The sequence below is a fragment of the Podarcis gaigeae genome (assembly GCF_964106915.1).
Source record: "Podarcis gaigeae genome assembly, chromosome: 16".
Classification (NCBI taxonomy): domain Eukaryota; kingdom Metazoa; phylum Chordata; class Lepidosauria; order Squamata; family Lacertidae; genus Podarcis; species Podarcis gaigeae.
Window position 1 is genome coordinate 24,738,555 of NC_139693.1, and position 23,493 is coordinate 24,762,047.

Here is a 23,493-nt window from a genome sequence, read left to right on the forward strand (position 1 = left end):
TGTGGGTTAAACCACAGAGCCTAGCACTTGCCGATCAGAAGGTCGGCGGTTCGAATCTCCACGATGGGGTGAGCTCCCATTGCTCGGTCCCTGCTCCTGCCCACCCAGCAGTTTGAAAGCACATCAAAGTGCAAGTAGATAGATAGGTACTGCTCCAGCAGGAAGGTAAATGGCATTTCCGTGTGCTGCTCTGGTTTGCCAGAAGCGGCTTAATCATACTGGCCACATGACCCGGAAGCTGTACGCCGGCTCCCTCGGCCTATAAAGTGAGATGAGCGCCACAACCCCAGAGTTGGCCACAACTGGACCTAATGGTCAGGGGTCCCTTTACCTTTAGTAGTAGTACCTCTCCTTTTCCTCCCAAGAAGGGGTACTTCTTGTGAGATTCAGGTGCCACAATAAGTTGACCTGCCTTGGGTACACCCTGACTTAGAAAAATAGGAGCCAACTCCTAGGGGCCAAGGTCCCTTCTGCCACCCTCTCCCCCCATTTGAGGGGGCCAAGCCCCTTCAAAGTTGATGGACATTGCCATTCAAATGCTGTCCCTGTGCCATGTCTTGTGATGAATTCTGTGGGGTGGGGCTCATGGATGTAGCCAGGATTTTTGTTAGTGGGCAGGCATTTGTTGGGGGGGGGCTTCAGATTTGTATTGATTTAGGTGGGCAGCTGCCCACCTGCCTCCCCCTTGGCGACACCCATAGTGGGGCTTACCTGGGCCGTCCAATATTTCACAATGGCACCTTGGTTCTCAAACGCCTTGGTACTCAAACAACTTGGAACCCAAACACTGCAAACCTGGAAGTAAATTTTCCTGTTTGCAAACTTTTTTTGGAAGCCAAACATGCTCCATTTTAAGTGCTATGCTTCCATTTTGAGTGCCACACTTCTGTTTTGAGTGTTACACTGAAGTCTGTCTGTTTTTGCTACTTATTTTGCGTTTTTGTTTTGTTTTTGTGATTGTGTGTGGAACCCAGTTCAGCTACTGATTGATTGGTTGTGTGACTGCAGTACATTGATTATTGCTTTCATTTTATGGATCAATGGTCTCGTTAGATAGTACTGTAAAATTCATGTTAAACTGCTGTTTTAGGGGTTGTTTTTAAACGTCTGGAAAGGATGAATCTGTTTTGCATTACTTTCCATGGGGAAGCGTGCCTTGGCTTTGGAACACTTTGGTTTTGGAATGGACTTCCGGAACGGATTACGGTAAGTCTGAGAACCAAGGTACCACTGTATTCAATCTGGCACTCCTGCTAGGAAAGATCAAGGAGCAGTAGCCCTGCCAACCCAGCCAGGTGAGCGGGATATAAATAATAAATTTATTATTATTATTATTAATTATTATTATTACAGTGATACCTCAGGTTAAGAACTTAATTTGTTCCAGAGGTCCGTTCTTAACCTGAAACTGTTCTTAACCTGAAGTACCACTTTAGCTAATGGGGCCTCCTGCTGCCGCTGCCACTGCCGCCGGAGCACGATTTCTGTTCTCATTCTGAAGCAAAGTTCTTAACCCAAGGTAATGTTTCTGGTTTTGCGGAGTCTGTAACCTGAAGCGTCTGTAACCTGAAGCGTATGTAACCCGAGGTACCATTACATTACATTACTATTCTATTCTATTCTATTCTATTCTATTCTATTCTATTCTATTCTATTCTATTATCGGACTCCGTTGGGAATTTCCTCCGGCGCCTGCTGCTCACGAGGACTAGCGGCTTGTACTGTATTTTTAGCAAAGGAAAGCCGCGCTTCTTCTCCGCAGCGCCCCCCCGCGGCTGGCCGCAGCGCGCTCCTGCGCCTTTAAATCCTCCGGCAGGTTGCCGGCTCCGGTGACGTCACGGGCTGCCCGGGCTGCGGGAGGGAGCTCAGCATCGCCGGGGAAGGAGCTGCGCACGCGATGGAGCAGCAGCCGCCGCCGCCGCCGCCGCCGCCGCTCAGCAGCGCCAGCAGCAGCCGGAGGAAGCAGGCGCTGGCCAGGGGCCGAGCCGCCTCGGGGGCGTCCGAGCGGCGCCAGGTGAGCGCGGACGGGGCCGGCCCTCCCCTCTCCTGGCCGCAGGTGGACGGAGGCCATTGGCGGAGCCGGCGGCCCCCGGAGCCAATGGCCGGGCAGGTGAAGGAGAAGGCGAAGGTGGCCCTGGCTGGGGAGGCGAATGGGCGACGGTGGGGAGGGAGCCAGGAGTCCGGAATCCCAGCATGGGGGCTCAGGTGTGTAAGTTAGGCACGCTCCGGGTGCGTGGGAGGGGGAGCCTCCCGGGAGTTAGCGAGCGGCTGTCTGGCTCGCTCATCCCCCCACCTCCTCTGGGAAATGGGTACACGCAGAGTCTGGGCAGAAAGGAAGGGGCTGGCTTCTGGGTGTGGGGTGGTGGGTGGAGGGGGCTGGTTCTTAAGCATTGCGGGGGGCGGCGGCGTTCAGAGGAGCTTATCTGTCCATTGTGCGCGCGCACGTGTGAGTGCTTGCAGCACCGGGGAGGTGGGACGGGGGATGCTTGAAGACCACCGAGCACCGCATCTCAGAAGCGCCAGCCAGGTTTTGAGAAGAGACCCCCTCCTGCCACCGCCACCCCATTTTTAGCGTGCGTGCGGCGGTCCATTCGGTGCAAGGGTGAGCTTCCGATTCTGACAGGTGTGCATTCTGGGGCTGCCTATTTTCTGGATCGGTTTGGGATGGATTTCCTCCTCCCTGCAGGAAGACTCTGAGGTGCCCATTGTAGCGAGCTGGGCTCTGCCGCTGTTTTCAAGAGGCGCTCTGTTCTCTCCTCCCCCTGCCCCAGATTCCAGGTTGCTTGCTTGCTCGCTTGTTTATTTATTATCTACTCATAACATTTATATCCTACCTTATTCTCCTCCGATGAGCTCAAAGTGGTATATGTGGTGCTCCCCTCAGTTAATCCTCGCAAGAATAACCCTGTGAGGTAGGCTAGGCTGAGAGGCAGTGATTGGCACCCAAGATCACCCAATGAGTTCTGTGGCTGAACAAGGGATTCAGATCTCCTCCCTCCCTTATGTATTCCTCAGGACAACCCTGTGAACTTGGCTTGGCACCTAAGATCACCCAATAAGTTTCATGTGGCTGAGTGAAGGATTCGAACCCTGGTCTCAGCCAGACATTCTAACCACGACAACCTGCTGGCTCTCAGCCTTTGCTTATGGGGAAGAGGATGACGTAGTGGTGATGGACAGGCAGACCCCCCCCCAACCGCCCTTCTCTGCTAATGCCATCTCCCTTGCTATTTTTATTACGATCATCATCATTATCAACATTAGCACAATATTATAATCAATTAGTGATAGGGGGCTCTGTAGAGCAAAATATGCAAAGGGTGGTTCCCTGCCCCAAACGGCTTACAATCTAATTTTAGACAGGGGGGGGAGTTGGGGTGAAGTAAGGATAACGGCAGATGGAGGAATCTTGAAAGGGAGCTTTAAACGCCTACATGGCCTTTGTTTCAGATGGTGTGTGTGTGTGTGTGTGTAGATTGGGTGTGTGGGGTTGAAGCAGGGGCTTTGCAGAAGTGGTGGGTTTACATGGACACCCCCTGCCTGATGCCACCAGATGTCCCGTGTCACCTTTCCAGGAAAATGTGCCTTTTAAATCTTTCCTGGATGCCCCTTTGTTGCACCTCCTGCCAGCTGCCATCCTGGTGTCTAAGCTACACCTTCTCCTCCCCCCCCCCTTTCTCCAGCTCTTGCTGGGGCCGGACTCCTTTGGTGCCCTTGCCCATTCTAGTGCCAGCTGGTCTGCGGGCAAATCCTTTTTTCTTTTTTTTTTTGAGTCTGCAGCTGGCACTCTTGCGCAAACACCCCCTTTTCCTCTCTCCTCCTGCTGGTGGCAAAAGAGCGCCCGGGGTCTGCCTGCCGCAGGCACTCTGTGCCCGCTTCCTGCTTTCGGGAGATGCAAAAGCATGGATGCCAAGGTGAATGAATATGCCCACCTGGCAGCAGCAGCAAGGCGGGCATTGGGCAGGCCCAGGCAGAGAGGGAGGGGAGGCAGGGAGAGGAAGCTCTCTTCTGGGAAAAAGGGAGCCGGGGAGAGAGGACGTCCTCTACATTTCTCGCTGTCAGCAGGACTGAGAGCTCTGCATCCAGCCGGGCAGAGGGGAAGGGAAATGAAGGGCACGTAAGCTGTGAGAGATGGGCACTGTGGAGGGCAGAAGGTGCCCACCAATCCTCTATGGCAGGTGGTGCTAGTTGGGGCTGCTGGTGTGGAAAGCGGGGGCTGCCCCCCCTGAATAGACAGCACCATCTCATTCTAGTTTTGTGTTGTCCCCATCCTCCTCTGCGCTGAGTTTGCCAAGGGCAACACTGACAGAGGAGGAGGAGGAGGAGGAGGAAGCGGTTTTGGCAGTGCCACCCCCTGGACCGGATGTCTGTAAGAAGGCTGGCTAGCTGAGGGGGCTAGCTGAGGTTGGTGGGGGCCGTTTTCCACAATGGCACTAATAAACCAGCCTCCACTGATTTTGATTGTGAGCCCTAGCTGCCCTTTTTGCAGTCGGGCAAACCGGTGTGGCATAGAGGTGAAAGTCAGACGAGACCCGCGTTCAAATCCCCATTCCGCCACGAAGCGACCTTGGGCTGGTGGTTGCTGCCTCTCAGCCGAGACCCACCCCAGAGGGTGGTTGTGTGGCTTAAGGCGAAGGAGCGCTCTCCATCCCACCTTGAGCTCCGAGGAGAAAAATGCACAGATGGGGAAACTGAGGTAGGAGGGACTTTTCCTCAGAAAGCTAAAAAAGCTTCCCCCCCCATTTGTGGGGTGCAAGGAATGGAGGGGTCAGCCCAAGGAAGCTTGGAAAACTTAATCATTCCTTTCTTTGAGGATTTAGCATGTGTTGGAATTACTTCCTTTAAGATTTCCTGAGGGCAAAAAAAGTGTGTGTGTGTTTAACTCTATATTGAAGTTGAGAGTGGGTGGTCCATCCCTTTCAACACACAGGATCCAAGCCTCAGAGGTCATTTTCACTACCAGGTTTTGAGCCCCAGAGACGAGCGATGTCATTGCCAACAAGGGAGCGCTCAAGAGCATGTGCAGAGTGCATTTCCCTTGGACAGTACTGCTAGCACCGTTCGTCTTCTAGTATAGGTGTTGGCGGTGGGTCTTTCTGGCAGGCTGAAGGCCTCAGGCCTCTCTGACAGGAGCAGGCTGCAGCTCACTGGTGAAGCCTGCACAGACGCTCCAGCCGCCAGTCCCTGCCATTCCCTCTTTGAAAAGCTTTCTGGAGTGAGAAGCCATGTTAGGTCACATTAGCCCCATCCATTTAAAACACTGTAATACCTCTTTGAGCAACCATGACTCCCCTCCCCCCCAAATAATAATTTTGGGAGCTGTAGTTTGTTGCAGGTGCTGAGAGCTGTTAGGAGACTTCCCTATTCCCTTCACAGAGCTACAGTTCCCACAGCTCCTTGCGAAGAGGGATTGTTAAGCCACAATGAAAAAACACAGTCTGTATGATCATGATGTTAAAAGCTCAACCTATGTATTTATCTTTAAACTTATTCCACTTTTCCTCCAAGGAGCTCACTCATCCCCTCCCCAATTTTATAGTCACAACAACCCTGTGAGCCAAGAGGCAGCGACTGGACCAAGGTAATGAGCTTCATGACTGAAGCGGGGATTCGAACCTTGGTCTCCCAGGTCCTAGTCTGACACTCTAACTGCTGTGCCACACCAGCTCTCTGTTGGGCAAAGTCTAACCCTGGCATAAGTCCTATGTAATAAGAATACAAGAAGTTGCCTTACTCCGAGGCTCAGTATCTAGCTCAATATAGTTTGCATTGGCAGCAGTTTTCGAACACAGGACATTTCCAGCCTCATCTGGAGAGGCCAGGGATTGAACCCAATACCTTCTGCATGCAATTGTATAGGAGCTTTTCCACTGAGCTATGGCCCTAGCCCCTGTGGCTGGCTAGTTTCTCTGCTCTGAAACTGGGGTGGGGACTGTTGATTCTTGTTTACGGAATGCTGTCTGCATATGTTGGGGCACTGCAGGGAAGACCCTCTCGCTGTGTATGGGGAGATTGTTGAATATTGATTTGCTGTTAGCCTGACTCAGTCGGTTTCTTTGTCCGAGCTATCAAGGCAATTAGAGTCTGGTTTAAAAAAAAAAAAAGGAGGCAGGTGAGGGCTCTTTCCCTGATATGGTGATATTGAATGTATTATTACAGTGCTTCTTATAATAATAACTAATTACTGATTAAACATAATTTTAAAAATGACTTAATATAATAATAGAGCTGTTAGATGGTCGAACAGACTGCTTTGGAAGGTAGTTGAATCTCTTTTGCTGGAGGTTTATAAGGCAGAGTTAGGGTGCTCATCTTTAGCTGTTATTCTTGCATTGCCAGGGTTGGTCTAGAGAGGACCGTTGGGATGATGATGATGATTATCATTTCTATACTGCGGGTTAAATCACAGAGCCTAGGACTTGCTGATCAGAAGGTCGGTGGTTCGAATCCCTGCGACAGGGTGAGCTCCCGTTGCTCGGTCCCTGCTCTTGCCAACCTAGCAGTTCGAAAGCACATAGTGCAAGTAGATAAATAGGTACCACTCTGGCAGGAAGGTAAACGGCATTTCCGTGCACTCCTCTGGTTTGCCAGAAGCGGTTTAGTCATGCTGGCCACATGACCTGGAAGCTGTACGCTGGCTCCCTCGGCCAATAAAGCGAGATGAGCGCCGCAACCCCAGAGTCGTCTGTGACTGGACCTAACGATCAGGGGTCCCTTTACCATTACATTTAATGAGAACTAACTAGTTAAAAATAGTTATTAAACCACATCAGAACATATTTGGAGCCAGCAGTTCAAACCCAGTTTGCCCTGACAGCCACCCAGCCTTCAGCATCACCTGTGTGACAATTTTCAAAGGCCTGCCTTTGAAACAGGAAGGTCTTAGCTTGCTGGCAGAAGGAGCCAGCTTGTCCTCTCTGGGGAGGGAATCCCACAATCTGGGTGCAGTCACTGAAAAGGCTCTCCCTCGTGTCACCAAAAGCTGTGCCTCTGATGTTGTTGGGACCGAGAGAAGGTGCTTACCCAAGGGTTGTGCCACCTGGGCAGGTTCGTAGAGGGAGATACGGTCTTTCTGATAGCCTGGGTCCCAACCATATAGGGCTTCACCAGTCATAACCTTGAACCCTAACCTTCCCCCCTTCAGACCCTGGCTGGCCGCTGGCCACTTGCCCAAGCTTCTTTCCCAGGAGAGAGAACCCTCAGCCCCAACGTTCCACGGCTGTTGGCACAGGAAAGCGATGCTAACCTCCTGCCACCCGGAGAATCTGGGCATGGTGGCATGGAAAGTGATTCGTCAGAGGAAGGCCATGAATTCTCCCTGTTTGGATGGATTTGGGTACTGTGCCAGGAAGCGTCAGGGAAATGAAGTCTCTTGATGTGTTTCAGATCTGACCTGAAATTCACGATAATCGCTCCTTTGCTATGGGGTGGAGGGGAGGGCCATGGGAACTTCAGGAATTGGACAGTTCCCTTGGGCCCCGTCCATTCATTGTTGGAACTCCAGCTCCTGTTAACCCCTTAGTCAAGGGTCAGGGATGATGGGAGTCCAGTAACATCTGGAGGGTGACCGGCTAGCCACCCATGTTGTAGGCACCTGTGTGTGTGGTAGTTATGTCGATCTGGAATAAGAGCAGGGAGCTGTCAAAGGCTGCTGGGAGCCACAGAAACTGGTGTGTCACTGAAAACAACTTGGAGAAAGGGCTGGTGTTCAGTGGCAGAGTATTTATTTATTTTTTCCATCTGGAAGGTCCCAGGTTCAGTCCCTGGCATCTATAGGCAAGGCTAGGAGAGACTGAAACTCTGGAGAGCCAGTCAGTGGAGGCAACACCAAGCTGGATGGACCAATGGTCTGATTCAGTAGAAGGTAGTTTCCTGTGTTCCCAGTTTCTATTGAATTTGGGCTGGGAGCAAGCTGCCTGGTATCTGAAGGAATCCACAGGGTTGCCCCAGGGTGCTACAAGGGCTTCTTCAGAAGGTCTGGTGAACATGCAGAAGAAGACCTGCATGTTAGGAGTGGATGCTGAGAGCCCAGGTCATCTCAAAGGGCAGCCTTTGTATACAGAGACATGGTGTACCCTCTGTCCTGAGTTCCTGAGGTTAAGAGTCAGGGAAGTTCTCTTGCATGGGTGATGTGGTCGTAGCCAGCCCTGGAAGAGAAGATGAGAAGGAAGGAGGTTGCAGTGACCCCATGGGGACATGCCAGATGTATTGCAAAAACCTCCTTGCAGAGAATTCCCATCAGGGCCCGGCTCTGTTGCTTGGCTCTGTTCTGCAGACGCCGCTGCAGAATTTGTGGGAAAATTTAGACGGGTTCCTTGCGCCTGCCAGGGTCATTGTGGGCATCTTTGCATGAAGATAGGCTGGCAGACAGGGCCTCACATGCCACACAGCTGTCTAATGTGCTCTGCCCTTTTCTTCCCCGTTCTTCAAGATGGAGTCCAGTCACCGTGGCAGCAGGGACCAAGGCCCGCCCTCCCCCATCGGGTCCCAGCCGGTGTCTCCACGCAACAGTATCACGGGATTGGCATCGCCAGGGCTGTTCTCTCCTGCCAGCAACCAGTACGCCTCAGATGGAACAGTCCGGTACCAGCCTGAGGGATCCAGCAATGTGGTGTATACCGGAGGAAACCTACCAAGTGGGACTAGGCCTGACTCGCTCTTTGACTCTTTCCACAACCGGTTGCAGCCCGACGGGTCTCGCCATTCGGCATCTGAGAGACAGAACCAGCCTCTCTCCTTGGATCTCAACAGAGCCCAGCCGGAGGGCTCTGGGGGCGTCCATGCGTTCAACACCCCAAACCTGCGTTCTCCGGTAGAGTTACGGCCATTGTCTCCAGCTTCCGGCAGCTCGTCAACCCAATCCAACGTCTCTCCATCCATGAAACTCAGCCAGTCGCCCAGCCGGGGTGTGCTCCCAGAACTTTGCGGCCTGGACCCAGTGACCTCTGGCATCCTCGCCACGGTGGAACTCAAGGACACTCTCCCAAAGGCTGAATCCAGTGACCACATCTACCTGGGTCGCTCCGGCTCCTCACACCGGCCCATGTCCCTCCCGAAAGCTATCTCGAGCGAGTACATCTCGGGCGGAGGAAGGGTGGGCCCCTCTAAGTCCGCCATGCTCTCCAAGGCTGAGTCGGAGGACATCGTCTCGTATGGCAGGCTCCGGCAGCCCCCCAAATCCCAGGACCTGGGCAGCAGCAACATGAATCTCAAGGAAAGCTTTCTGATGCGACTCGGCCAGCCCCACACCAAGCAGGACAATGAGTTTCGGTGAGGCCGACTGGGCATGATGGGGGGAGCAATGGCTCAGGGGGTGGGGTGAGGGACCAAGAGCAGTTGGGACAGGGGTCAGCAACCTTTTTCAGCTTATGGGCTGGTCCACCGTCCCTCAGACCATGTGGGGGGCTGGACTATATTTTGAAACATAATAATGAATAACCTATGCCCCACAAATAACCCAGAGATGCATTTTAAATAAAAAGACACATTCTACTCATGTAAAAACACGCTGATTCCCGGACTGCTCGCAGGCCAGATTTAGAAGACGATTGGGCCTTAGGTTGCCTACCCCTGAGTTAGGAGGAAGGTTGTATTTTGAAGCAGGGGAGGGTCAGTGAGATGCAAATTGTATCGTGTTGGGGTTGGGGAGCATGTGTCCAGACAGATAGATAGATAGATAGATAGATAGATAGATAGATAGATAGATAGATATAGATAGATAGATAGATAGATAGATAGATAGATAGATAGATAGATACAGTGGTACCTCAGGTTAAGAACTTAATTCGTTCTGGAGGTCCATTCTTAACTTGAAACTGTTCTTAACCTGAGGTACCACTTTAGCTAATGGGGCCTCCCGCTCCGCCGCACTGCCGGATCACGATTTCTGTTCTCATCCTGAAGCAAAGTTCTTAACCTGAGGTGCTATTTCTGGGTTAGCGGAGTCTGTAACCTGAAGTGTCTGTAACCTGAGGTACCACTGTAGTTTTTATTGAAAGACTTTCATGTATTGTCCCTCTAGATATTGATGAATCCCGATGCCCATCATTCAGTCGTAGAATCGTAGAGTTCGAAGCTGTCCCCAAGCATCATCTAGTCCACCCCCAGCAATTCCAGAATCACAGCTAAAGAACCCTTAACAGATGAGCATTCAACCTCTCTTTAGGAAACTCCAGTGAAGAAGAGTTTGGCTACCTTCTCAGGCAGTTCATTCCACTGTTGAGCAGCTTTTGGACCCTACCCTCTGGAGCAGCAAATAACAAGCTTGCTCCGTTTCCCATATCCAATATCCTCCACCACTCCTTCAGATATTTGAAGACAGCTCTCATATCACCTCTCGGTCTCCTTCAGGCTAAACACACCCAGAATGCGGCAGCTAGACTGGTGACTGGGAGCGGCCACAGAGACCATATAACACCAGTCCTGAAAGACCTACATTGGCTCCCAGTACGTTTCCAAGCACAATTCAAAGTGTTGGTGCTGACCTTGAAAGCCCTAAATGGCCTCAGTCCTGTATACCTGAAGGAGCATCTCCACCCCCATCGTTCAGCCCAGACACTGAGGTCCAGCGCCGAGGGCCTTCTGGCGGTTCCCCCACTGCGAAAAATGAGGTTACAGGCAGAGGGCCTTCTCGGTAGTGGCGCCCTCCCTGTGGAACGCCCTCCCATCAGATGTCAAGGAAATAAACAACAATCTAGCTTTTAGAAGACATCTGAAGGCAGCCCTGTTTAAGGAAGTTTCTAATGTTTGATGTTTTATTGTGCTTTTAATTCTGTTGGGAGCCACCCAGGGTGGATGGGGAAACCCAGCCAGATGGGCAGGGTATAAATAATAAATATTAAAATATAACAACAACAACAACAATTTATTATAATATTGATATTATAACTCCCTCAACCGTTTCTCTTAAGGCTTGAGTCCCAGACTCTTCATCATCTTGGTAGCCCTCCTCTGCACAACTTCCAGCTTGTCATTAGCCTTCTTAATCTAGGGCGCCCAGAACTGGACACAGAACCCCAGATGAGGTCTGAACAAGGCAGAATAGAGTGGGACTATCACTTCCCTTGATCTGGATTCTGGACTTCTATTGATGTAGCCTAGAATTGCATTAGCCAATTTTATTTTTTGCCGCTGCTGCTTCACACTATGTATGAGAGAGTAGACCACCTTTTTACAGCAAACCTCATTATAATTATTGCAACATTAAACAGGCCAAACCGGTCTTATCTTTAAGCCTTTGCCATAAGACCTTTGTACTGAGACCTGTTTTTACGGTTCATAACTATTGTCCCTTTCGGCATAGTGCCAGTGAGCTGGTGAGAAAAACTGGGCTTCGCTCCTTTAGGAGCAACCCTGTAGGTGTGTCTCTCTGTGTGTCCTTCTCTGTGGCTTCCCAAATTGTGCCCTCATTTCACAACCCAACTTCCCAGCGATGCAGGCTAGGGTTGGGTCCAATTTGGACATTGCATCCTGCTGGCTGGAGCTGACGGGAACTGAGAATCTGACAACTAGAGAGCCACCAGTCATTCCCCCTGCCCCCCCCCCATGGGGCTACCAGGATGCCTGGCATAAGCAATTTGGAACCAGCTCTCTCCTGCTGGAGGGCCAAGCAAGCTCTTCTCCCATGGAGCAGCAGCCCCCCTCCTTGCACCTGCAGCGAGTCCTTTTTGCTGACGCTAACTGGCTCCTTTCCTCATATGCGGTTTAATTGTGTTAATGCCCTGGGACTTACTGCCAGGGAGCCTGGCGTGGCCAGTGGCCCTCTGGGGGCTTCTGCCAGGCACTGAGCATTCCAGCTGGCCACGCCAATCATATTAGCACAGCGGCGTCTGAAAATGGCACGTGCCAAACGGTCAGAGTGCTTAAATTGTATTAGTGCCCGTTGGTTGACGACAACTCCCGTTATCCCTGACTGTTTGCTGTGCAAACTGCCGGGAGTCTTGGAGACCATCATGAGGACATCGGCCCCATCCCTGGCTAATGACAGCCCTGCAGGGAAGGCCAAAAGAATTATAGATCGTAGGAATGTAGGAATGTGAACCTGTCTCATGCAAGGCTTGAACCTGCAACCTTGGCATTATCAGCACCCAGCTCTAAGCAGCTGAGCCAGAGAGTGTCTCTGCAGAGGTCCCTTCGTGCATTTGTGGCCAAAGCAAGGTTTTAACTGGGTGTAAGTTGGCTATAATGTTGTGTTTTATTTATTGCATTTGTATCTCACGACTTTGCTGTTGCAGGACTCCAGTTCCATGATCATTGGCCATGCTGGCTGCATCCGATGGGTTTTGTAGTCCATCTGAAGGCAGCCCTTTATAGGGATTTTTAAAAATATTTGATGTTTTATTGCGTTTTTATATTTTACTGGAAGTCCAACATTTATCTGATGAAAATAGGGACATCTTATTCAATTGTTGTTGTTTTATTTATACCCCGCCCAGTCCTTTTTTTCTTAAAACTCAAGGAAAATCACGAAATCAGGAAAAATAAATACAGTAAAGATTCACAAAATGTTTAGGGGTATGCATCCCCCTAGAAAAAAAGCACTGACCCAGCCCATCTGACAGGATTGCCCCAGCTGCTCTGGGCACCTTCCAATATATATAGGTAAAGGGACCCCTGACACCTAAGTCCAGTTGCGAATGACTCTGGGGTTGTGGCACTCACCTCGCTTTACTGGCCGAGGGAGTCGACGTTTGTCCGCAGACAGTTTTTCCAGGTCATGTGGCCAGCATGACTAAGCCGCTTCTGGTGAACCAGAGCAGTGCACAGAAATGCTGTTTACCTTCCCGCCACAGTGGTACCTATTTATCTACTTGCACTGGCGTGCTTTCGAACTGCTAGGTTGGCAGGTGCAGGGACCGAGCAACGGGAGCTCACCCCGTTGCAGGGATTCAAACTGCCGACCTTCCGATCAGCAAGCCCAAGGCTCAGTGGTTTACACCACAGCGCCACTCTCTTCCCATAATAAAACCATCATAAAACCATAATAAAACATTAAACATTTAAAAACTTCCCTTATAAATCTTCTAAAGGTTGTATAGTTAGTTATCTCCTTGGCTCAGGGGGGTCACATAACTCCATACTCTCCAACATTTCTCTGATGAAATTAGGGATGTCCTAAGGAAAAACAAATTAGAAACTGGGACAGCTTCTGTAAATCTGTAGAACAGAGGCACTTGGAGGGTCTGTTAACAACATCTGAATGTCTGGTGGATGCCAGCATCCAAGGGGGTCAGTCTGATGCATCCAGGTATTGTTGGACCCCACTAAGGAGAGGGACTTTTTTGTTGTGGCCCCTTGGTAATGGAACAGATTTCCCAGGGAGGCTCAAGTGGTGTCATCTTGGAGGTCATTTTTGCACCAGACAGAGACTTTTCTGTTCATCCAAGCTTTATAAATAACAAGTAATGCAGGATTCTCCCTCCCCTGAACGGTTTTCTGTTTTGCTTTTGCTTTTTGCTTTTAGCTGTTTTTTCAAACCTTATTTATTCTAAACTGCCCCAAAGAAGTTTATATTGTAGTGTGGCAGGCAGAGTTAATAAATAAAAGAAGTTAGCACCTTCTGTATAAATATGTATTCATTTATGCATAAATTTCTATACTGCTATATGTACTCCTGTACATAATCAACATAATGAAGTCTGAGGTAAAAAAAACAGCAAGGCAAAAAATGCAAAACTAGGTCACTCACGCGGCAGCGTAAGCTTGTCTAAATAACCTTTTTAAGATGTCTAAAACTACACCTAGAAGATGCCTGTGTGATGTATGAAGGCAGCAAATTCTGAATTAATGAGGAGGTGGTTGAGGCATAAAATACTGGGGTGTTCAAAGGCTGTCACTGTCTTGATCTGCAAAATTCTTGGAAGCTCCTTGTCTCAGATGAAACACCACGTCTCACAAGCCTGCAGCTGAATGATGGTGTCTGGGGTGAGGCAAGGAAACTGTCTGTGGTTTGTTCATCTGCACAGACCCTCCCTGCATGCCTGGTGTGCAGGTGTGAATGTGAAATAAGTGTTTGTGGCTAGCTGAATCTCAGCCTAGCAAGTCTCAGTCCAGCTTACTTTAGGGTTGCCACTCTGGCTTTTGACAGTTTTAGGGTTGCCATGTGTCCTTTTTTCCAGCACATGTCCACTTTCTTCAAGGTGATCCATAGTTAAAAGTATACCATATTTTTCCATGTATAAGATGATTTTTTTATTATTACTAAAAAAATGGGGGTCATCGTATACAGTCATACCTCGGGTTACAGGCACTTTGGGTTGTGTGATTTCAGTTTGCGCACCGCGCTGAACCTGGAAGTACTGGGACAGGTTAATTCTGGGATTTGGCGCATGTGCAGAAGTTCTAAATCATGCTTTGTGCATGCGCAGAAGTGCCAAATCGCAACCCATGTGTGCGCAGACATGGCGCTGCGGGTTGCGAACAGGCTTCCTGCACGGATCACGTTCGCAACCCAAACATCCACTGTACACGGATAGTGCAGAGTGAGGATGGGCAATTAGTGGCTGCTGCGAGCAGGAGATGTCAGCGGCAATTGGGCGGGTGATTGGTGGTTGTGGCAAGGGGATTGGCTGCTGCTGTGACAATTGGGTGGGCAATTGGTGGGCAGATGATTGGTGGGTTCGTCGAGGCGTGTGATTGGCAGGGGTGGTCAGGCGGGTGAGTGATTGTCGGCAACCCCCCACCTCAAACTTCAACAACTCTGTGCAATCTTTCCCCATTTCCTTAATCTGGAGTCCCAAAAAATAGGGGTCATCTTATACATGGGGTATGTTATACACTGAAAAATACGGTAAGTTGGCAAATGTGTCCTCTTTTTTGCTCTTCAAAATATGGCAACCCTATCAGGGACCTACCTTATTTTGTGATTGTAAGTTGTTTAAACTGTTTTTAATAGTGCAAATTAATATAACCTTCCTTGGGACTTTAGGGTGAAGGGCACAAAGATGATACTAATAACAACAACCCATAATTATTATTTTATTTTACTTACAAAAATACAGTGGAACCTCAGTTGTCGAATGTAATACATTCTGGTTCGACTTCTGAAATGTTTGAAAACCTAGGGACAATGGGGCTGTTCGCAAAATCCATTGAAAAAATGGAGAAATGCACCTCAAAAGCCATTAGACTTCCAAAAAATCGTTCAAAAATGGAAGCATTCACTTCCAGGTTGTTGGCGTTCAAAAGCCAAAACGTCAGACGTCCGGAGCGTTCAACAACCAAGGTTAACTGTACTTATATTCTGCTATGTCAAAAAAAAAAAAAAAATCAAAGTGGTTTACAGCAGTAAAACATAAAAATAGTTAAATAAAAACTATAAAAAGGTTAGAGAGTTAAAAACAGACATCAATTAACCATGTGGAAGGGTGTGTTTGTCGGAATCGGGGGGTCTCAGCCCCAGCTGGAACGTCTCCCTCTCAGCCTTGTTGCTGCAGAGATTCTTTGACCTCTGCTCCGACGTACATCAGCGACCCAAGATTACAGACTTGAGCACACTTTACTCAGCAGTGTATACTGCGCAACAGAAGAGGCTTGAGGCTGTAGATACATACCGAGCTACACATTTATTAAACATAAATCAGGACAAAGAAACATGTCGTCTCTCCTTGCCGTCTTCTCAGAGAGAGAGCTAAAAACAACAACTATACAGAGCGGAAGTTCCGCTCACGCCAGCAATCTGTGCTGGAATGTAAACAGACGTGTGACACGCAACAATCCCATGTCTGCAGCAAAAGATGGAATGGAATCCCAACGGTGTTCTTAATTGCCTGCATAGGCCTGACAGAGCAGAAATGTTTTTGGCAGGTGTTTAAACGTTGGCACAGAAGGCACCTGCTGACTCTCTAGTGGCCAAGAGTTCCACAGGACTGAGTCGATGACACTAAAGGCTTGGTTTCTTGTTGACAAATGGGCTTCATGAGCTTCACCAACTTGGGGAACAACCAATGATGCTCATGCAGGTGATTTCCGTGCTCAAGCAAGGACTAATAATAATAATAATAATAATTTATTTATACCCCACCCATCTGACTGGGTTTCCCCAGCCACTCTGGGTGGCTCCCAACAGAATATTAAAAACACAATAGAACATAGAACATTAAATAATTCCCTAAACAGGGCCATCTTCAGATGTCTTCTAAAAGCCAGATAGTGCTTTATTTCCTTGACATCTGATGGGAGGGCATTCCACAGGGTGGGCGCCACTACCGAGAAGGCCCTCTGCCTAGTTCCCTGTAACCTCACTTCTCGCAGTGACGGAACCACCAGAAGGCCCTCGGTGCTGGACCTCAGTGTCCAGGCTGAACGATGGGGGTGGAGAACACTCCTTCAGGTATACAGGGCCGAGGCCGTTTAGGGCTTTAAAGGTCAGCACCAACACTTTGAATTGTGCTTGGAAATGTACTGGGCTCAAGTGTTCCCTATGTTGTTCAGATGGGCAGCCAGTGGAGGTGTTCTAACAAGGGGGCTGCATGTTCTTGACCAGAAGCTCCCGTCCGCGGTCTGGCCTCAGCATTCTGCCCCAGCTGGAGCTTCCAAACCAGGCCCAAGGGCAGCCCCAAATAGAGTGCATGACAGTCATCCAGCCTTGAGTTTAATATTAATGACCCTTGACGCCAGGCTCCCTCTTTCCTTTTAGCATCACTATCGTGACCTGGAATGTTGGTACAGCCATGCCTCCCGCTGACGTGACCTCGCTCCTGCACCTCAACACGGGGGACTCCAACGACACAGACATGATCACCATTGGGTAAGGAAAAGGATCCGCCATGGACTGCCCCTTTGGCAGAGCATGTCACTAGGGTGTGTGTTTAAGTGTGTGTGAACTCCCATCCAACACAACTCTGCAGGGGGAATGAACGGTGCTCAGGGCAGTGATTCCCAGATGTGAACATCTGGGACTAGAGATGGCCAAATCTGCCTTGTTTAGTTTCTCTCCCTTTCTCAGCCTCCCTTCACAACCTTTAAATTTCATTCTCCCCGCTTAGAATCATAGAATCGAAAGGGACCTTGGGGGGACATCTAGTCCAGCCCCCTGAAATGCAGGAATCTAAACTAAAGTATCCATGAGAAATGGCCATCCAACCTCTCCTTTAAAAACCTCCAAAGAAGACGAAGACAAAGACGGAGAAAAATAAACACCCTGCCCACCTGGTTGGGTTTCCCCAGCCACTCTGGGGTGGCTCCCAACAGAATTAAAAGCACAATCAAACATTAAAGAATTCCCTAAACAGGGCTGCCTTCAGATGTCTTCTAAAAGTCAGATAGTTGTTTATTTCCTTGACATCTGGTGGGAGGGTGTTCTACAGGGTGGGCGCCAATACCAATAAGGCCCTCTGCCTGGTTCCTTGTAACCTCACTTCTCACAGGGAGGGAACCACCAGAAGGTTCTCGGTGCTGGACCTCAGTGTCTGGGCTGAACGATGGGGGTGGAGATGCTCCTTCAGATATACTGGGCTGAGGCCATTTAGGGCTTGAAAGGTCAGCACCAACACTTTGAATTGTGCTTGGAAACGTACTAGGAGCCAATGTAGGTCTTTCAGGACTGGTGTTATATGGTCTTGGCAGCCGCTCCCAGTCACCAGTCTAGCTGCCACATTGTGGATTAGTTGTAGTTTCCGGGTTACCTTTAAAGGTAGCCCCACATAGGAGAATCTACGACCTCTACTTTCGAACAGCTCTTATTGTTAGACATTTCTTCCTGATGCTTAGTTGGAATCTCTGTCCTTGTAACTTGAATCTATCATTTTGGGTCCTACCCTCTGGAGCAGGAGAAAACAAGCTTGCTCCCTCTTCTATGTGACAGCCCTTCAGATATTTGAAGATGGCTATTATATCTCCTCCCAGCCTCCTCTTTTCCAGGCTAAACATACCCTGCTCCTTCAACTCCTACATCAGTTTGTAGATCTTTCTTTTTAAAAATTCGCTGCCAACCTTTAATTTAATAATATATACATTTTTGCACAGTGTTGCAGGGTTTGTTTGTTTTTTTGCAGCCAGGTTTCCCTAATGCAATCTTCACAAATCAAGGCACCCCACCCCAAATTCTCCCTCCCCTTTTGTAATTTTCAGATGCGATTTCCTTTCTCCTAAATTGACGGAGAATGGTTGAAAAAGGACAATGCCTGAGAATTTTTTTTTGACGTAGCAGCAACTCAGCCCAAACCTCAGAACAAACTCTACAGTTCTATGATTCCATTATCTGGCAATTATGTGGTTTTCCCCTCTCGTATCTTGAATAAGAAGAACAGGTTCTCCTTTTGATTTTGAATTGGTACAGGGTGAGGTTTTGTAGAGCCACCAAGTCTTTTGTACTGTGTTGGTGGGGGAAGTGATTTCAGCCCTGTGGGTGGGGTGAGCTCAGCCCTCTCTGATCCTTGGCTTGAAAAATCCTCGGCTGCTTTGAACTATGGAATTGGCGCTGTTCTAGGTCCCACATAATACCCATTATGCATTTGTAAGAAATCAATCTTTTTTTTTTTTGTCTAGGGTGGGACTTAATCTCTGGAACTCACTACCTATTGCCACCAGGCAGGTGCCTTCCCTGCCCTCTATTTGGCGTTTGCTAAAAAACCATTTTTGTTTAGAAAAGCCTTTTTAAAAAATTGCTGTAAGTTTTAATCTGTTTTTAGTTCATTGCTGATTTTATCTTTTGAAGAATTGTTTTTATAGTTTGTTTTATAGTTTTATTCTCTCTGAGACTTTTTGCTTTACAACCAATTGGTATATAAATTTTATGGGAAAAAGAGGGGTTATTTATAAGAACATGAGACTTCCTCCATTTTCTTTATCCCATGAAAGTGCTTGGAGAGCAGAGTGTTCTTTCCAAAGTGTTTGCCTGCCAGCTGGTGACAATTTTGAATTGTTTTCAGGCTCCAGGAGGTGAACTCCATGATCAACAAACGGCTCAAAGATGCTCTTTTCACAGACCAGTGGAGCGAACTCTTCATGGAGGTGTTGAGTCCATTTAATTTTGTACTGGTAAGCACCGAGGGGAACTCAGTGACAAGCTGAGGACAGGTTAAGAATGTTTGGGGGGGGGGCTTTCTTTCTTGGTTACGAATGCAAATGCTTTTAATAACTGCAAATAATCAGAGGGCTGATAAAATTAATTTTTACACAAAATAACAACAGTGAATCAGAATGTTGTTTGTACTAACAGATTTTTTTTAAGCCAGGATCAATGCAAACTTAATTAAGGGACTGTGTTGTCATTCCCACAGTTGTTGTTATTCTTTTATTTTTTTATTTTTATCAATAGAAATTTACAATCAAACAATTTCTTTAATCATTTTGTGAGATTCTCTGACTCTCGTGATTTCCCCCTGCCCATCTCCTACATGAGTCCTTATTACAGTAATAAAGACTGCATATCAATATGTTCTCCACTATTTCCATTTTCCCAAATTATCCATAAACTTCGTTTCTTTACAAGTGATTCTTATAGTCCAGCTAAAGTTTTGCTTTGCTTACAGTGCTCTCCTAAGTAAATTGTAAATTTCCCCCATTCCTTTTTAAAGTCCTTGTCTTCTTGGTTCCTGAGTCTCCCAGTTAGTTTTGCCATTTTGGCATAGTCCAGCAGTTTAGATTACCAGTGTGTGTGTGTGTGTGTGTGTGTGTGTGTGTGAGAAACTACATGGGCCAAATCCGTATCGGGATCAGATGCATGAGCCGCATTGGACAGGAGGCCCACCTGTCAATCACCTGACATCACAATGATGTCCGCTGCAAGGTGCCTTGAAGTTCCAAAGTCAGGGCTTAGAATTGTAGAGTTGGAAGGGACACCAACAGTCATCTACGCAACCTGTCCCATGCAACGCTTGAACCTGTGATCTTGGTGTTATCAGCAACTTAGCTATCCAGGCATTGGAGAAAAGGTGAGGTGTTAAAAAATTAAATAAAGGCTGTAATAATAAAAATAAAGGAGCACGTCAAAGTACTTTTCAGGGTACTGCTAAAAGGAGGTTTTCCCTGACTGTTTCTTTTTAAAACTTCTTTATTGGTTTTAAAAGAAAAAACATAGCAAGACAAAGAAAAAATATATCAAAAATGTAGTACACAACAAAAAGCAATCCGAAAAAGAGTTTGCACTTCTTACATCCAAAATTGAGTTTAAAAGGTAAAGGGACCCCTGACCATTAGGTCCAGTCACAGATGACTCTCGGGTTGCGGCGCTCATTTCGCTCTTTTGGCCGAGGGAGCTGGTGTACAGCTTCTGGGTCATGTGGCCAGCATGACTAAGCCGCTTCTGGCAAACCAGAGCAGTGCATGGAAACGCCGTTTACCTTCCCACTGGAGCGGTACCTATATATCTACCGGCACTTTGAGGTGCTTTCGAACTGCTAGGTTGGCAGGAGCAGGGACCGAGCAACGGGAGCTCACCCCATCGCGGGGATTCGAACCACCGACCTTCTGATCGGCAAGCCCTAGGCTCTGTGGTTTAACCCACAGCGCCACCCGCATTAATTCTTCACTAATTCTAGTATGATTTCTGATCTCCCTGCTGTGGTTCCTGGGTTTCCTTTTGCTATGCTTCCTTTCCTTGACTGTTTCAGCAAGGGGTTCTGAATTAGGAAATTTGCTGAAACGAGCAGGATTTAACCCCTCCACTCACCAGCTGATGAGCAGGATGTGTGTGTAAAATCCTGCTGCTTTGGCTATGTGCCCCTGTTCCTTGCTCGAAACCGGTACACACTGCCAGTGCAGGATTTAACCTTGTCCTCCCACTCATCAGATGATGTCATAAGTGACATCAGCTGGTGGGCAGGTGTTGGGGGAGTTAGCCTTGCAGGTCTCAAGTGTCTGTTGGCAATGCGCTGGCCCCTGGCCCCTGGCCATGGTAGTGGTGGGCAATAAGCCAGGGGTGGGGCAGCTGTGGTTGATTGATTGATTGCATTTCTATGCCACTGTTCATTCAAATGAATCTCAAAGCGATTTAACAACCTGTAAATAACCATAACATAATAAAACATGATAGCACATCGCGAATACATCATACGTCATATAAAAGAATTAACAAATTATCCAAAAAAATCTCACAGTTGTGACAACTGGTGCGTTTAACAAATCGATGCAGCATTTAGAATCCATAAAACAATATTAAAAACATTAACAAAATAGTAACTAAAGATATAAGCTAAGCACTAAGTTCATTCATACCCCCATTCACACACCCCATCTCTGCACCCTCATGACTCATAACCTTTCACTCTGTTCAGTTCATTAGAATACAATCATACCTCGGTTTACAGACGCTTCAGGTTGCGCGTTTTCGAATTACGGACGTGCTGAAACCCGGAAGCACTGGAATGGGTTACTTCAGGGTTTCGGCACTCGCACATGCACAGAAGCGCTGAATCACACTTTGCACATGCACAGAAGCTCCGAATCACAACCCGCACATGTGCAGACACGGTGCTGCAGGTTGCGGATGCTGTGGGTTGCGAATGTGCCTCCCGCACGGATCATGTTCGCAACCCGAGCGTCCACTGTACACAAATGCACATAATGTCTGTCACTGCCCATGGGTCCACTCTTCTGACCCATAGCCTCTGCCCTCTCGGTGTGGCAGCCTCCCAGTCAATCCAGACAGATTTCCTGCCCACTCCTGTCCTAAAGCGCATTATGGGATGCAGCTTGATATGGTGTCCCAATCCAGTTTGCCAGGATGGCAGCCCAGTGGATCTGCATCATCTGATACTTAGCTTTCAAAGGTCTCTGTTAGCCTACCAGTGGGAGGATAATACAGTGGTACCTCAGGTTACAGATGCTTCAGGTTACAGACGCTTCAGGTTACAGACTCCGCTAACCCAGAAATAGTGCTTCAGGTTAAGAACTTTGCTTCAGGATGAGAACAGAAATCGTGCTACGTCGGCACGGCAGCAGCAGGGGGCCCCATTAGCTAAAGTGGTGGTTCAGGTTAAGTACGGACCTCCAGAATGAATTTAGTACTTAACCCGAGGTATCACTGTATGGAGAGAGCCAGTCTGACCTCTCTTGGGAGAGAACCTCACAACCTGGGAGCGGGCACTGAAAAGGCTCTCTCTGGTTCATTCCTCTGACGTCGAGGGCACTGAGAGAAGGTGCTCACACAGGGAGGCAGGTTCGCATAGAGAGATGTGTCCCCAAGGCGCACACGAAACCTCAGACGACAGCCCAGACTGCAAAGATCTGCATGCACCAGCCCATTCTGGCCCAGCGACTGTGGCGCTGGTGGGATTCAGGGATGCAAAGGCTGGCTGAGGCGATGCCCCTTGTGAGTGTTGCAGGTGCCAACCTCCCTCCTTCCACAGCCCCGCTTTTGAGGATATGAGGGTGCGAGGCACCAGTAGCCTTGGCAAAGTCAGGGTGCTCCAGGCGTGCTGCTTTGGGTGCTTGCCTGCCTGAGTTCCTCGGATGACCTCAGAACCCTGCCCTGCTCCCGACAATAACATCACAGCGGTCTCCATGGCGATGCCATGCGTTTGGGAGGCTGTTGTGACGGCGAAGGGAAGAGGAGCGGCTGCTGGTTTCCCAAGGGCTGAGGATCCTGCTGTGCTGTCTCCCTATTTAGGACAGCCTCTGTGTGACTTGGGGCGATGGGATGGGCTTGTTCTGACAGCCTGAATCTACACCTCTCTCTCTCTCTCTCTCTCTCTCTCTCTCTCTCTCTCTCTCTCTCTCTCTCCCTGCCCACCCCCCACACAACCAGAGCTTTCCAGGACACATTCATAACACACCAGATCATCTTGGGACAACTCCATCTCCCTTGCATGTTTTACTTTTGTGCTCTAGAATTGGATATGCTATTCTTGCTGTGGCATACGAGGTAATATAATACAGAAAGGAAACGCACTTTGAAAATGGAGCGCTGTGCGTAACTCATAAGAACATGAGAAGAGGCCAGCTGAATGAGGCCAATGGCCCATCTAGTCCAGCATTATGTTCTCACCATGGCTGACCAGATCCCTGTTGGAAACCTGCAAGCAGGACCCGGGCACAAGAGCCCACTTTCCCCCCCCCCTGTGGTTTCCAGCAACTGGGATTCAGTAGCATTGCTGCCTCCAGCTGTGGAGACACAGCAAAGCCATTGAAATATACTCGGAGTCGAGAGTGGATTTCATGCTCTTTATTCAGCTCATAGTGGTGAGGAGGAATGGAAGTTCCCCCAAAGTATCTGCTTTATATACATTATTTACACAATGGGCTGCACGTGATTGGCTAATTCTGGAATTCTCCTGTAGGCCAATCAGATTGTGGATTCACTTCCATCTGGAGCTGGATTGGGTGGCTCCTGCAGACCAATCAGGCTGCTGCATTCTGAATCCTATTATTCTATGACCAATCAGACTGCTGCATTTTGGATCCTATTGTTCTAGGACCAATCAGACTGCTGCATTTTGGATCCTATTCAACTCAGTACATAACAGCCATCATGGGTGGTAGCCATCAATAAGCTGACTTTCCATGAATACACATACAGTAGTACCTCGGGTTACATACGCTTCAGGTTACAGA

General features: G+C 48.6%; 2 protein-coding genes across 4 annotated transcripts in view; one reads left to right on the plus strand and one right to left on the minus strand.

Annotated features, from left to right (window-relative positions):
* Nucleotides 1-7,155, minus strand: part of SELENOM (selenoprotein M) — a 33,441-nt gene extending 26,286 nt beyond the window's left edge. Inside the window, exon 1 of the mRNA XM_083717792.1 lies at nucleotides 7,024-7,155. Within this exon, the coding sequence (XP_083573918.1) occupies nucleotides 7,024-7,095 (72 nt within the window). The 5' untranslated portion in view covers nucleotides 7,096-7,155. The remainder of the gene's footprint in view (nucleotides 1-7,023) is intronic.
* Nucleotides 1,923-23,493, plus strand: part of INPP5J (inositol polyphosphate-5-phosphatase J) — a 37,853-nt gene continuing 16,282 nt past the window's right edge. The window contains exons 1-4 of one of the 3 annotated variants that reach the window (XM_083717090.1): nucleotides 1,923-2,014; nucleotides 8,432-9,270; nucleotides 16,637-16,747; nucleotides 18,870-18,978. In XM_083717090.1, the coding sequence (XP_083573216.1) occupies nucleotides 8,432-9,270; nucleotides 16,637-16,747; nucleotides 18,870-18,978 (1,059 nt within the window). In that variant the 5' untranslated portion in view covers nucleotides 1,923-2,014. Of the gene's footprint in view, nucleotides 2,015-2,178; nucleotides 2,206-7,191; nucleotides 7,337-8,431; nucleotides 9,271-16,636; nucleotides 16,748-18,869; nucleotides 18,979-23,493 lie in introns of those variants that run through there. The other 2 variants (XM_083717089.1, XM_083717088.1) reach the window with 2 other exon arrangements.